Source organism: Nannospalax galili, unplaced genomic scaffold (genome assembly GCF_000622305.1).
Source record: "Nannospalax galili isolate Female #2095 unplaced genomic scaffold, S.galili_v1.0 scaffold41, whole genome shotgun sequence".
Taxonomy (NCBI): domain Eukaryota; kingdom Metazoa; phylum Chordata; class Mammalia; order Rodentia; family Spalacidae; genus Nannospalax; species Nannospalax galili.
The window spans coordinates 2,052,420-2,064,336 of NW_008344991.1; the positions used below are offsets into that span (position 1 = coordinate 2,052,420).

At 39.0% G+C, this 11,917-nt stretch overlaps 1 protein-coding gene across 1 annotated transcript in view; it reads right to left on the reverse strand.

Moving 5' to 3' along the window:
* Window positions 1-11,917, reverse strand: part of Arhgef38 (Rho guanine nucleotide exchange factor 38) — a 176,670-nt gene that overhangs the window by 44,468 nt on the left and 120,285 nt on the right. Inside the window, exons 6-7 of the mRNA XM_008841273.3 lie at window positions 6,655-6,854; window positions 4,261-4,394 (exon numbers count right to left, since the gene is read on the reverse strand). Coding sequence (XP_008839495.1) covers window positions 4,261-4,394; window positions 6,655-6,854 — 334 coding nt within the window. The remainder of the gene's footprint in view (window positions 1-4,260; window positions 4,395-6,654; window positions 6,855-11,917) is intronic.

Consider the following 11,917-nt stretch of genomic DNA (forward strand, 5'->3'; position numbering starts at 1 on the left):
TTGGTATTGAATTTTTGTGTCTTTCATACAGAATATCTTAATCAGTCTTAATCATCTTTATACCTACTTCCCCATTGGCTCCCCGCCATAGCCCACTCCTCCACTGGAATTCATACATTCTGTCATTTGTGTTAAGGCCTATTGAGTCAAATTAGTGTCCCCAGATGTCCCTCATCCACTGAGGTCTAGTCAGTCTATCTAGAGTCCCTCCCCTTAACAAGATCAGCTCTTCCCCATCCAGCAGTAATCAGCTACCAATAATTCTTTGACTAAGACTGGGGCTTGCTGCCCATTTCCACAGCTCTGTGCTGGGTTTTTGTCTCCTTGAATTTGCATGGGTATTGAGTCAAATTAGTGTCCCCAGATGTCCCTCATCCACTGAGGTCTAGTCAGTCTATCTAGAGTCCCTCCCCTTAACAAGATCAGCTCTTCCCCATCCAGCAGTAATCAGCTACCAATAATTCTTTGACTAAGACTGGGGCTTGCTGCCCATTTCCACAGCTCTGTGCTGGGTTTTTGTCTCCTTGAATTTGCATGGGTCCTGTGCATGCTGACACCTTTGCTGTAGGTTCATAAGAGAAGGGTCTCAGGAGTCTGTAGGACTCTATTTCCATATGTTCATGCATACACTCCCTGGCTCTTACAAGCTTTCCACCCCCTCTTCTGCAACGGTCCCTGAGCCCTAGGTGGAAGGATTTTAATATAGGAGTCCTGTCAAAATTCACACTCTGTAGTCTCTTGCTCTCTGCATTTTGGTTGTTTGTGATCTTTTGTGTTCCTGGCCCTCTGTTACATAAGGGAGCTTCATTGATGAGAATGGAAAGATGCAATAGTGTCCTTTTCCCCCCTTGTTCTATTTCTGTGAGCCTTAGGTGTGGAGGTTGCATTGTAGATGTACCACTTAGGCTTGGGCAATTCACAGACAATCTCTGTGTATGACAAGTTGTGGAACTGTGTAATAATCTCTGTCTGTTGAAAAAGAAGCTTCTTTGATGGGTGGTGACTGGCATACTTGTCTGTAAATTTAAGGATCCATATTTTGCACATAGTAAGACATTACATTTGTCTAGGGATATGACAGCCTTTGGGTTTTCTCTAAGATCTATGACCTCTTCAGCTATGTGTATTTGGCTAGGTTTACAGTACCACACATGAGTTTCCTCCCATTGTTCAATTAGGTAGCTGTTGATTACCCCCCAGATAAAAATGCCAACTGCACCAATGTTGTTTGCTATGCCAGTCATTGATGTGGTTATTAGGCCTTGAAGCTGGACTTGAACCATTGAGAATGGAGAATTTTTATACTACATTTATATATGCCTACAGGGGGCTACAATCTCCTTAAATTAATTTTCAATTTGATTTTATTACTGTTGTTTTTAGTTGAAATGTCCTGATTGTATATTTCCTGATCTGTGACCATACAGATCTCTTAATGTCCCAAACTTCTCACATTATAGTTCCATATTGAGCCTCTTTAAAAAAAATTATTCATTAGGCTGGGCGTTGTGGCTCATGCCTTTAATCCCAGCACTTGGGAGGCAGAAGCAGGAGGATCTTTGTGAGTTCAAGGCCAGCATGGCCTACATAGTGAGTTCCAGGACAGCTGGGGCTATAAGGAGACCCTGTCTCAAAAAAAATTATTTATTTTTATTTTATGCATATGAGTGTTTTGCCTGCATGTATGTAAGTTTACCATGTGCATGTAATGCCCCATGGAGGCCAGAAGAGGGTGATCCCCTGGAACAGGAATTATGGACCATTGTTAGCCACCATGTGGTTTCTGGGAATCGAACCCAGGTCCTTTGGAAGAACAGTAAGTGTTCTTAATCATTGAGTTATCTTTCCAGCCCATTGAGTCTCTCTTTGTGATTGAGCTAGAGAACCCCTAGGAACTTATGAAGAAATAAATACAATATGGTGAAGTCAGTGTAGCCACAGAGAAAAATGAGAAAAAGACAAAGATAAAAATATACTATATTCACAGCTCTAGACAGGAGAACAGCATATGCCACACAATGCAAGGCTTTGGTCATGTTGCAGAGGGTCTGAGTGAAGAAAAGTCTAGGCCAGAGCTGTTAATGGGATTTTCTCCAGAAAGGCAATGCTGAGCCAAATAAATGGCTTAGGACTGGCTGCTTTGAATATTTCCCATGGGCTCTAGGCTTTAGGGCTTCTCTCTAGTTGGCTTAAACTAAGATAATTAGTATGTAAGAGTTAGATTATTATAGACTTTGGGGTTCACTTATAAAAGTTGTTTCATCAGCCATTTGCTGTCTCTAAGGACTGACTAGCCCTAGAAGAGGCAGTCTTTCCTCAAGCATCTAGTTATTATATATCAAAACATTGTAAAACAAAGCTTAAAGAGTATCATTAACACTATGTGTAAAGGAGTTTTCACCTTCATAGTGTGTAAGAAGTCTGAATACTCAGAAGTAAATAATTCAAGGCAATGACATAAAATAAGGATGATGGTTGATGTGACTATCACAACAGCCACTGTATGTTGAGTGTTTACACTCAATGCATTTTAGTTTAATTTTTAAATATTTTATTTATTAATTTTATTTTATATGTATTAGTATATTGCTTGCATGTGTGTAAGTGTACCTGTGTCATGCAAAGCGACAGAGGTCAGAAGGGGGCATTGGATTCCCTTGGAACTGGAGTTAAGGACAGTTGTTAGCTGCCATGTGGGTGCTGGGAACTGAACCTGGGTTAGCAAGAGCAGCCAGTGCTTTTAACCAGAGTCATCTCTCCAGCCCCATGAATGCAGTTTTGAATATCTACATTATTTTATTTAATCCCCATAGCCATCCCATGTGTCATTTACTAGAATAACTCAAATGCAATACTGATTACATTTAATTAAAGCTGTAGTTCCTAAGAAAAAAAATTTATCAAATGCCAGAGATTACACTGGGCATGGTGGTACATGCCTTTAATTCCAGCACTCTGCCAGGAGGCAGAGGTAGGCAGATCTCTATGAGATTGAGGCCAGCCTGGGCTACATAATGAGTTCCAGGCAGGTTGGGTCTAGGGAGACCCTGTCAAAAAATGGCAGAGATAGTCTTCAAATAGAAGAGGCAGAGATTAAATAACTTCAAAGACCTTTAAAAAAATTCTGCTCTGTGCTGATTCTTGCAAATAGGAGAAGTGCCAAGATTAGAATACAGGGCTGGAGAGATGGCTCAGTGGTTAAGAGCACTTGCTGCTCTTGCAGAGGACCCAGTTAGGTTCTCAACACCCAGGTCTTGTGGCTTACAACTACTTGTAACTCTAGCTCTAGAGGGATCTGAGTCCTCTGGCCTCCATGGGCACCTGTACTCATTGCACATACACAGGGACACATACACATAGTTTTTAAAAAATAATAAATCTTTAAAAATGATTAGAATACAGAAAGTAAGTCTGTTAAGTATTCAAAAAGGAAGTGATCACTTTTATAATACTTAAATATTCAGAAAGGGGCAAAAACTTAATGAAAGAAGGAAGAGAACACCACAGTAGCTAACAGTAAGGTACACATACTAAGTCATCTAAACCCAAAGCCGAACCACCATGCAATTGCATTAATTCAAACTAAGGATCTTAGAGATGTTCAAATAATAAGTGATAAAAATAGGCTAATGATGACAATGTAGCATTGTCCTAAATTTCATAATTAGGACACGAGAAGCCCATTGCATTACCAGTGTCGTGACCTTTCTTTGTTGAGTTCTCAACATGCTTCCTTGGTCACTTATTTCAAGTTTATACAACCTCGAAATTCCTGTGATGTTTGTATAGATACAGCATTCTAGGTTGTATCCTTGACTCTTGTGACACTCTAGAATCTGCCTTTAGCTCATCTCATATGAGTCTCCTCAAGCACATTAACATTTAGGCGACTTTGCCAATCTACCTGTTATTATAAGGAGTTGAGATGACAATGGACAAGACACACTAAACAGCTGATAAAGAACAGTTACCCACTGATCTAATGTGTGTCTAGGGAGTGGGAAAAAGAAAGGGATAAAGGGGTAGGAAAAATATCACACTGAGTTCTGCATCTAAACACTTTATTGCGTCATCTAGCACAAGTGGCATCATCTTTAAGAAACTGAATTTTTTTAGAAAAGCAGAAGTAAAGGGAGTGCTTCAGTGATTACCACGGTTCTGCGTTCTGCATCTACTCACGGAAACAGCAAAACCAAGCCTCTCAAAAACTTCAGTTACTGTTCCTTGGGGGAACATAGGTGGCCCAAGAAGAAAAATTACCTGTGAGTCTCCTCTGGTCAAAATCTTTAGATGATTTGTCACTCGTTTTGACTTCTTGCTAATTGAATGAATATTTAGTTTCGACAATTTTTCTTTAAGCGATTCATCCTCATCATTCTTCTTATATTTCAGAACTGAAAAGGAAGAATGCAATGATGTATCTGCTCATGTGCAGCATGGCGAGCACACATGCCACTCAATTTCAAGGCCATTTATTTATGCAAGGTCAGGATCTATGTGATTTTAAGTTCTCTGCAGGGTGATGTGCTTTACCTCCACTGTTAAGTCTGCCCCAAGGGCCCCACCCCACTGACCTTGAGCCATGTCAATTACTTAAAGACATGGCTATTCAAGCCCCAAATTTAATATCTTTGGACTGGGGAAGAGGCCTTGGGTTTGACCTTTAGTACTAGGGGGTAGGGGGACAAACGGAAAATTACTAGTATTAGAATAAAAGAAAGCATATCTTACCATTCTCTGATAGTATATGTATTATCTGGGAGTCTCTGGAATAGGGAATCAGGACCAAAGAAATGAAAAATACTTGAGCCCCCATCACACAGCACCCTCATATGCTAGGGTGTCTTTTCACATCGTCAGTGACTTAGGTGAGTACCACTGAGTTTATTTATCATTAAAATAATTATTACTTATCTTTTCCAAATATCTGATATTCACAAAAGTCATTGTTAGTAAGGGTATAAGAAGATGGTCAATCACAGGTACTGTTGATGATGCACAGGTACAGTGCATGTACAATTACACAGGATGTTAGTTACTAGTTTCTTTATAAAAATAGTATTATATTGAATACATCCTTCTGTTGTTTGCTAATTTATTTGTTTTAAAACTCAAAATTGAGCCAAGTTTGGGAAAGCCAGGAGGATCAGGAGTTCAAGCCTACCTGACTACACAATGAGTTCAAACTCAGCCTGGGTTGCATGAGCTCTTGCTTCAAAAAACAAAAGAAAACAAAACACTTCTCAAAACTGTATTCTTGTAATTAATCCAATTTTTACAAGTAATTTTATTTCATTAATTTTTAATCTTACTGTATCATAGTGTATAATACAATTGGTCCATTAAATGGATTATTATGTAAAACTCTAAAATACTTTTTAAAATACTTCTCTGTCTTTTGACTAATATCAAGTGTAGAAATGTTTGTGAATAATTCTAATTAGCAATGCATGTCTCTTTGAGCACATAAACAAGCGTTTCTATAAAGCAAATACCTAGAGGTTGATTTTCTAGTCCCTAGGGTGAGCATCTTCAGCTTACTACATGGTGGCAAGCTGTCCTCTAGAGGGATGATTTCAGTTCACATTTGAATTTTCATATGGAGATACAACATTTAACCTTATTTATTCATTCTCTGGCCCAAGAGATTGAACATATTGCTATGTTGTTAATTTTTGTTCCTCTAATTACTAGTGAAACTTAGAATTTTAATGTTGTTAGTCTTTCTGTGAACTGGTTATTATTGGCCTTTTTATTAGAGTAATCTTATTACTGACTTGATATTAATAATAATACATTCTGGATAGTTATCCTTTGTATGTAGCCTTTTCATTTTGCATATGGTATCTTTTATTCTATAACTTGCTCTTTTATTTTATTTTTCACAATTTTAATCTATTAAATTAAATATATTGCTTTTTACATAAATATTTGAAAATGAAGTAGTCATACTATTTATCTCTAAACTCCTGACATTATGTAAATGTTGAATTGAGGTTTTATGTTAGCAATACAAAGCCAGTGAAGAGCTTTGTGAACTCTAATCACACTGAAAAGACCTGGTCTTACTGCCTCCTAAATATATGGGAACCATGGAATTGTCTGAAATGGTCTGTTCTGAAACATACATTTTACAGGAGACATTAATTATGTATCTTAGCTTAAAATAGTTAGGAACCATTTGTCAATTCTAGAAAGTAAACTTGTTTCCTTTGGAGGAGTAATTATTGACCCTCAAATCTTCATTGTTGTATGTAATAAGCCCAGTGTACTAGATAAGCTCTTCACAGGGAACTGTCTTGGTCTAGCCTCTCTCTGCACTAGACTCCCAGTGCTGCAGCTCCCTGGTGATATCTCCTTCTTGCTATGCAAGACCTCCAGAGCTGAGGAGCATTGCATGCCCACAGTATGTCACTGAAAACTGCAGTGATTGGATGAGGCTCAATACTTGAGCAGACCTGTTTTATTCTTTTAATTATCATTTTGTGTGTTTGTATGGTCTTCTCCTCAATCCAGCGTCAAGGCAAACTCACACTCTGTTCCCCACCTGTGGCTCTAGATTTCAAATGATCATATTCACTGTGACTTCTACATGACCTGTCCAGACATGACTGTTGCAGACAAATAGAATGCTCCAATCATGCGTCCTCCTACCTAGGTCTTTCCTTCTTTTCAGTTCATTGATGTTAACATTAATGTCCTTCACAGCAGCAAAGGCTTCCTCCAGTGCTCTGTAATCTGGGTGAGAGGGAGGGGTTGAGTTCCGAAGTTCACACAGTAGTAAGGGGTATTTCATCACGCGCTGAATTGGTTTGATCATCAAAGAGCCCATGTCCAGTAGGTTTGGTTTGCCTCTACAATAAGACAAGTGATATCCATTTTACATTCATTTGTTTTATTATCTTTTCATTTTGTCATTTAAAAAATTTTTGTTTATTTTTATTTTATATGAGTGTATTGCTTGCATGTACGTGAGTGCACCCATGTCATGCAATGCCACGGGGATCAGAAGACGGCTTCTGATTCCCCTGGAACTGGAGTTAGGATGGCTTGTAGCCACCATGTAGGTGCTGGGAATTGAACCCAAGTCCTCTGCAAGAGCAGTCAGTGCTCTTAACTGCTGAGCCATCTCTCCAGCCCCCATTTTGTCATTTTTTAAACTTTTACAAAAACTTTATTGAGAATTTCATACATGCATATAAGATGTTTTGATCAAATCCATGACCACTCTCTCCCTTCCAAACCCCCTACATATCTCCCCACCACTTTTTTCTTTTTCTTTTTTTCTTCTTTCATTTATTTATTTTTATGGGGCTTTTGGGTACTCTAACATTACCACCTCTGAAGAGGTAACCCTAAAATCTTTTAAGGATTAGGAGGTAGGAATTGGCTAGGCAGTTAGGGTAAAAAGACCCCTAAGAAAAGTAGCCAGTTTCTTGGCTAAAACTCAAAATGTCCTTGGGACTGGTAGCAACATACTCTGTTAAAAGGCCAAAGATGTCAAAAGTATTTGGGATCTTGTGTCTGATCCATTTTGTCACTTTTAAAATGACTGCTCCTAAAACTGTTTTTAAAATGACTGCTCCTAAAACTGTTTTTAAAGTGACCGCTCCTAAAACTGTTTTTCTCCTTTGTAAAATTTTCAAATACAAACAAGAGAAAAACCCCAGAAAGAAGCAAGGCTGAAAGACGTCACTGTTAGACAGGAGCTACATGAAAACAAACAAGGCATATCTACCCACCAAAAAGTGCTCAAAGCGTGAGCTCCATCCATACTCTAGTAGAGTTCAACTTACATGTCAGTATATATATAAAACGGATTTACAGCAGCTTCAGAACGTGTTTTCCCATGACAACTAAGAAAAATGAATCTTCCTTGTTGAATTTTTGTGATTACTAGTGAACAAAATAAACTCATTGAAAAATCTAAGCAGATGACCTGAGAACTATTGTCCAAAGTCAACACTCTTGTCTCTCTTCTACCAAACAGAAAAGGTGTATGTGTCCACAAGGGTTCTACCTCAGTCTCCAGAAGAAATTTAAAGCAAATGTAACAGCTCTTGAATTGTTATCATTACCATCACTTTCCCTAATCACTGTTCTCACATGATCTATGTGAAATTCTTAGCCAACCACTCTTTAAATCATTCTGCAGAAGTGACCACTCACACCTGACTCTTCTCTAATGCTTCTGCGGATTGGGGCTTTTCCACTGGCCCTAATTGCATGGGAGAAAGAAACTACAATCTCAGTCAAGACACTGTCCAAACCACTGCCACTGATCAAAGACAGTGAATTCTAACAACCAATTTAGGAAACAGATAAATAATGGCACACTATAGGCAGAAAATACGCATTTCAAATTCCAATAGATGGAGTTTTCATAATTGTACCTATAAAAATACTATTATGGCCAGGTGTGGTGGTGCATGCCTTGATCCTAGCACTTGGCAGAGGTAGGCAGATCTCTGTGAGTTCAAGGCCAGCCTGGTCTACATAGTGAGTTCCAGGCCAGTCAGGGCCACACAGTAATAATATTCTATCAATAAATAAATAAGTAAATAAATAGATAATAAACAAGGAAGAAAGAAGTAAAGAAAAATGAAAAATACTAATATGGATACCAACAGGTATATGATGTGAATAAAAATTATCATAAAAATTTTCAATAAAAATAATAAAAGTTGCATATTAGAAATGTCCTGAAAGCCTCTTAGAGACATCTAATTCAACTCTTCATCTGACAAACAAGGAACTAAGGAATGCTAATTACCTTGTGTGCATGCGCATGCACAGATACACGCATAGGTCTCCATTGCCTCTCCCTATTTTACTTTCATCATGTCTCTTATCACGGTCTGCAATTACTCATTTCTGTATACCCAGCTTAGCCTGATAATTTTCTCTGTCACCACTACATCTGCACTCTTGCATATATCTAGATTGGGAATACTGATTTTTCAGGTTTTCTATCATGTGCTTTCATTTTGTGTTGAAAAATCCACCCCCATTTCAAAATGGTTAAATAAATGAGGAAGGTTATACACATATGCTGAAAATTTTACAATAGCCTAACACAAAGATTCAAGCAAAGTAAAAGGTAACATTTTTAAAGGTGAACCAGACTAAATAGCAAAGATTTTCCAGAAAGTAGAGTTGCTTTAGTATACTTTATCTTATACTTCCTATTTACTGTAAATCTATTAAGAAAGGAAGGGAGGGGCCTGGAGAAATGACTCAGCAGTTAAGGGAACTGACTGCTCTTGCAGAGGACCCAGTTATATTTCCCAGCATCCACATGGCAGCTAAAAATCATCCATAACTCCAGTTCCAGGGGATCCAACACCATCTTCTGACCTCCTTCGGCATTGCACAACACAAGTGCACTTACACACATGCAAGCAATACACTCATCCACAAAAAATAATAAATAGCTTTAGCCAGCAGCTTACCTGGGTAAGTTTGGCTGTTGCACACTGCTCCTTGACTCCCCCAGCCTCATTCACTCTCCTAGCTCCCCCACCCCATCTCTCCTCCTAGCAGGGGGACTGGCACATCTCCTATCTTGGCACCCCAGACCTCTGGACTGACCTCTTGGCCCAAACTCTCCACTGCTTCCTGATTCTTTGCACCCAGACCAAACCAACTCCTCCCTCTAGTCACCACCTCCCTTTGCATCTCAGGGCAGTCCAGCCCCACAGCTTCCAGGAGCCAGCAGAGTGCCTGAGTAAGTTTGGCTGTTGTGCCCACTGCACCTTGACACACTCAGCCTCATTCACCCTCCCAGTTCCCCAACCCCATTTCTCATCCTAGCAGGGGCATTGGCCCATCTCTTGTTATGACACCCCAGACCCATGGACTGACCTCTTAGCCCAAAATCCCCACTGCTTCCTGATCCTTTGCATCCAGACCAACCCAATTCCTCCCTGTAGTCCCCAGGAGACCTCAGGGCTCTTCTCTCCCCCACCTCCCTTTGGATACCTGGGGGCACAAAATCTTTCCTGGGCCCTGCTTCCAGACCAAACCAGCCCTCAAATTCCTGAGGCCAACATCTTTCCTGTAGGGATCCAGACCTTAGGAGAAAGCCTGAAATCATCTGATCCTCATCTGACTTGGGCCTCTGTGGGAACTCCTGAGCAGCAAGACGAAAGCAATTTGACCACTCCAATATAAAATCAAAAGACAGAACCTGAATTCTAAACCAAGCAGCTTTTTATTCCCAGCGAGTAAACCACAAAGGCACATAAAGTTTACAAAAAGAAGCAGACCTAAACTCAACAAAGGAAGGCTTGAATATCACACAAGAACCAGAATCTACAAAAGAAATCCACATGTCAAAGTCACAGAGAAACAATAATAACATGAAAAATCAAAATAATATAACCCCACGAAGTACCATCAGTCCTCTACAGGAGTACAATGAGAACCCCCTAGAGATAACACAAGACTTGGAAGTCAAAAGAACAATTATAAACATGCTTAAAAGAATTCAGTGAATTTAAAGAACACACAAAGAAATCAAAGAACTGAAAGAAAGTATGGATAAACTTCTGAATGAATTCAGAAAAGAGTTAGAAATATTGAAGAATGCTCAGGCTGAAATGAAGAGGGAAGTGAAACACTCAGTAAGCTAATTTGAAATGACAGGTGAAAGCCTCAACAATAGGATGAATGAAATGGAAAATAGAATATCAAGACTGGAAGATAAAGTGGATGATCTAGGCCACTCAAGCAAAGATTATGAAAAATTTTAAGAAAACACAAGAATGGAATATGCAAGAACTGTATGACACCATAAAAAGACCAAAGTTATGAATCATGGGCATACAGGAAGGAGAAGCATCCCAAGATAATGGCATGGACCAGATCTTCAACAGAATCCCCAAATTAAAGAAAGATATGCCCATACAAATACAAGAAGCATATAGAACACCAAACAGAAAAGGAAACCCCATTAAGATTACAACTGACTTTTGAGTACAAACTATGAAAGCATGAAGAGCCTGGACCAAAGTATTCCCAGTTTTAAATGACCACAGATGCCAACCCAGACTACAATACCCAGCCAAAATGTCTATTGTAGTCAAAGGGGAAAGAAAAATCTTCCATGACATAAACAGGCTGAAGGAATTCATGTCCACAAAACCAGCCTTTCAGAGAGTTCTGGAAGCAATAGAAAGAGCTAAAGAAAGGAATGACTATACCCAAGGGGTTGCAGAAAGAAATTCAGTGAAGGCATAATGATAAGCTACATCATGAATGTAAATAGAAATAAAAATGACAGGATTCAATACTCACAGACTAGGTGAATGGGTTAAGAAACAAAACCCATCTTTTTGTTGTCTGCAAGAAACCCATCTCACTTTCAAGGGCAGACACTATCTTAAAGTGAAAGGATGGGAAAAAAAATATACCAAACAAAATGGTACTAAGAAAAAAGCAGCTCTAGCAATTCTAATATCTGACAAAATAGACTTTAAAGTAGAACTAATCAGAAGAGATACAGAGGGTCACTTCATTCTGATCAAAGGAACAATAAATCAAGAAGATATTACAATCATGAACATATATTCACCAAACTCTGGTGCACCCAACTTCATAAACACAATACTACAGGACTTTGAGACCCAGATTTCCCAACTCACTAATAGTAGGGGACTTCAATAACCCACTGTCTCCATTAGATAGGTCAAAATGGCAGAGAGGTAACAGAGAGACAGATGAGTTAAACAATACCATATATCAAATGGACTTAATAGACATCTACCGAGTATTCCACCCAAGTACCAAAGGACAGACTTTCTAATCAGCACCCCATGGAACCTTCTCCAAAATCAACCATATACTAGGGCACAAAACAAACCTCAACAAATACAAAAAGACTGAAATAATTCCATGCATTCTATCAGACCACAAT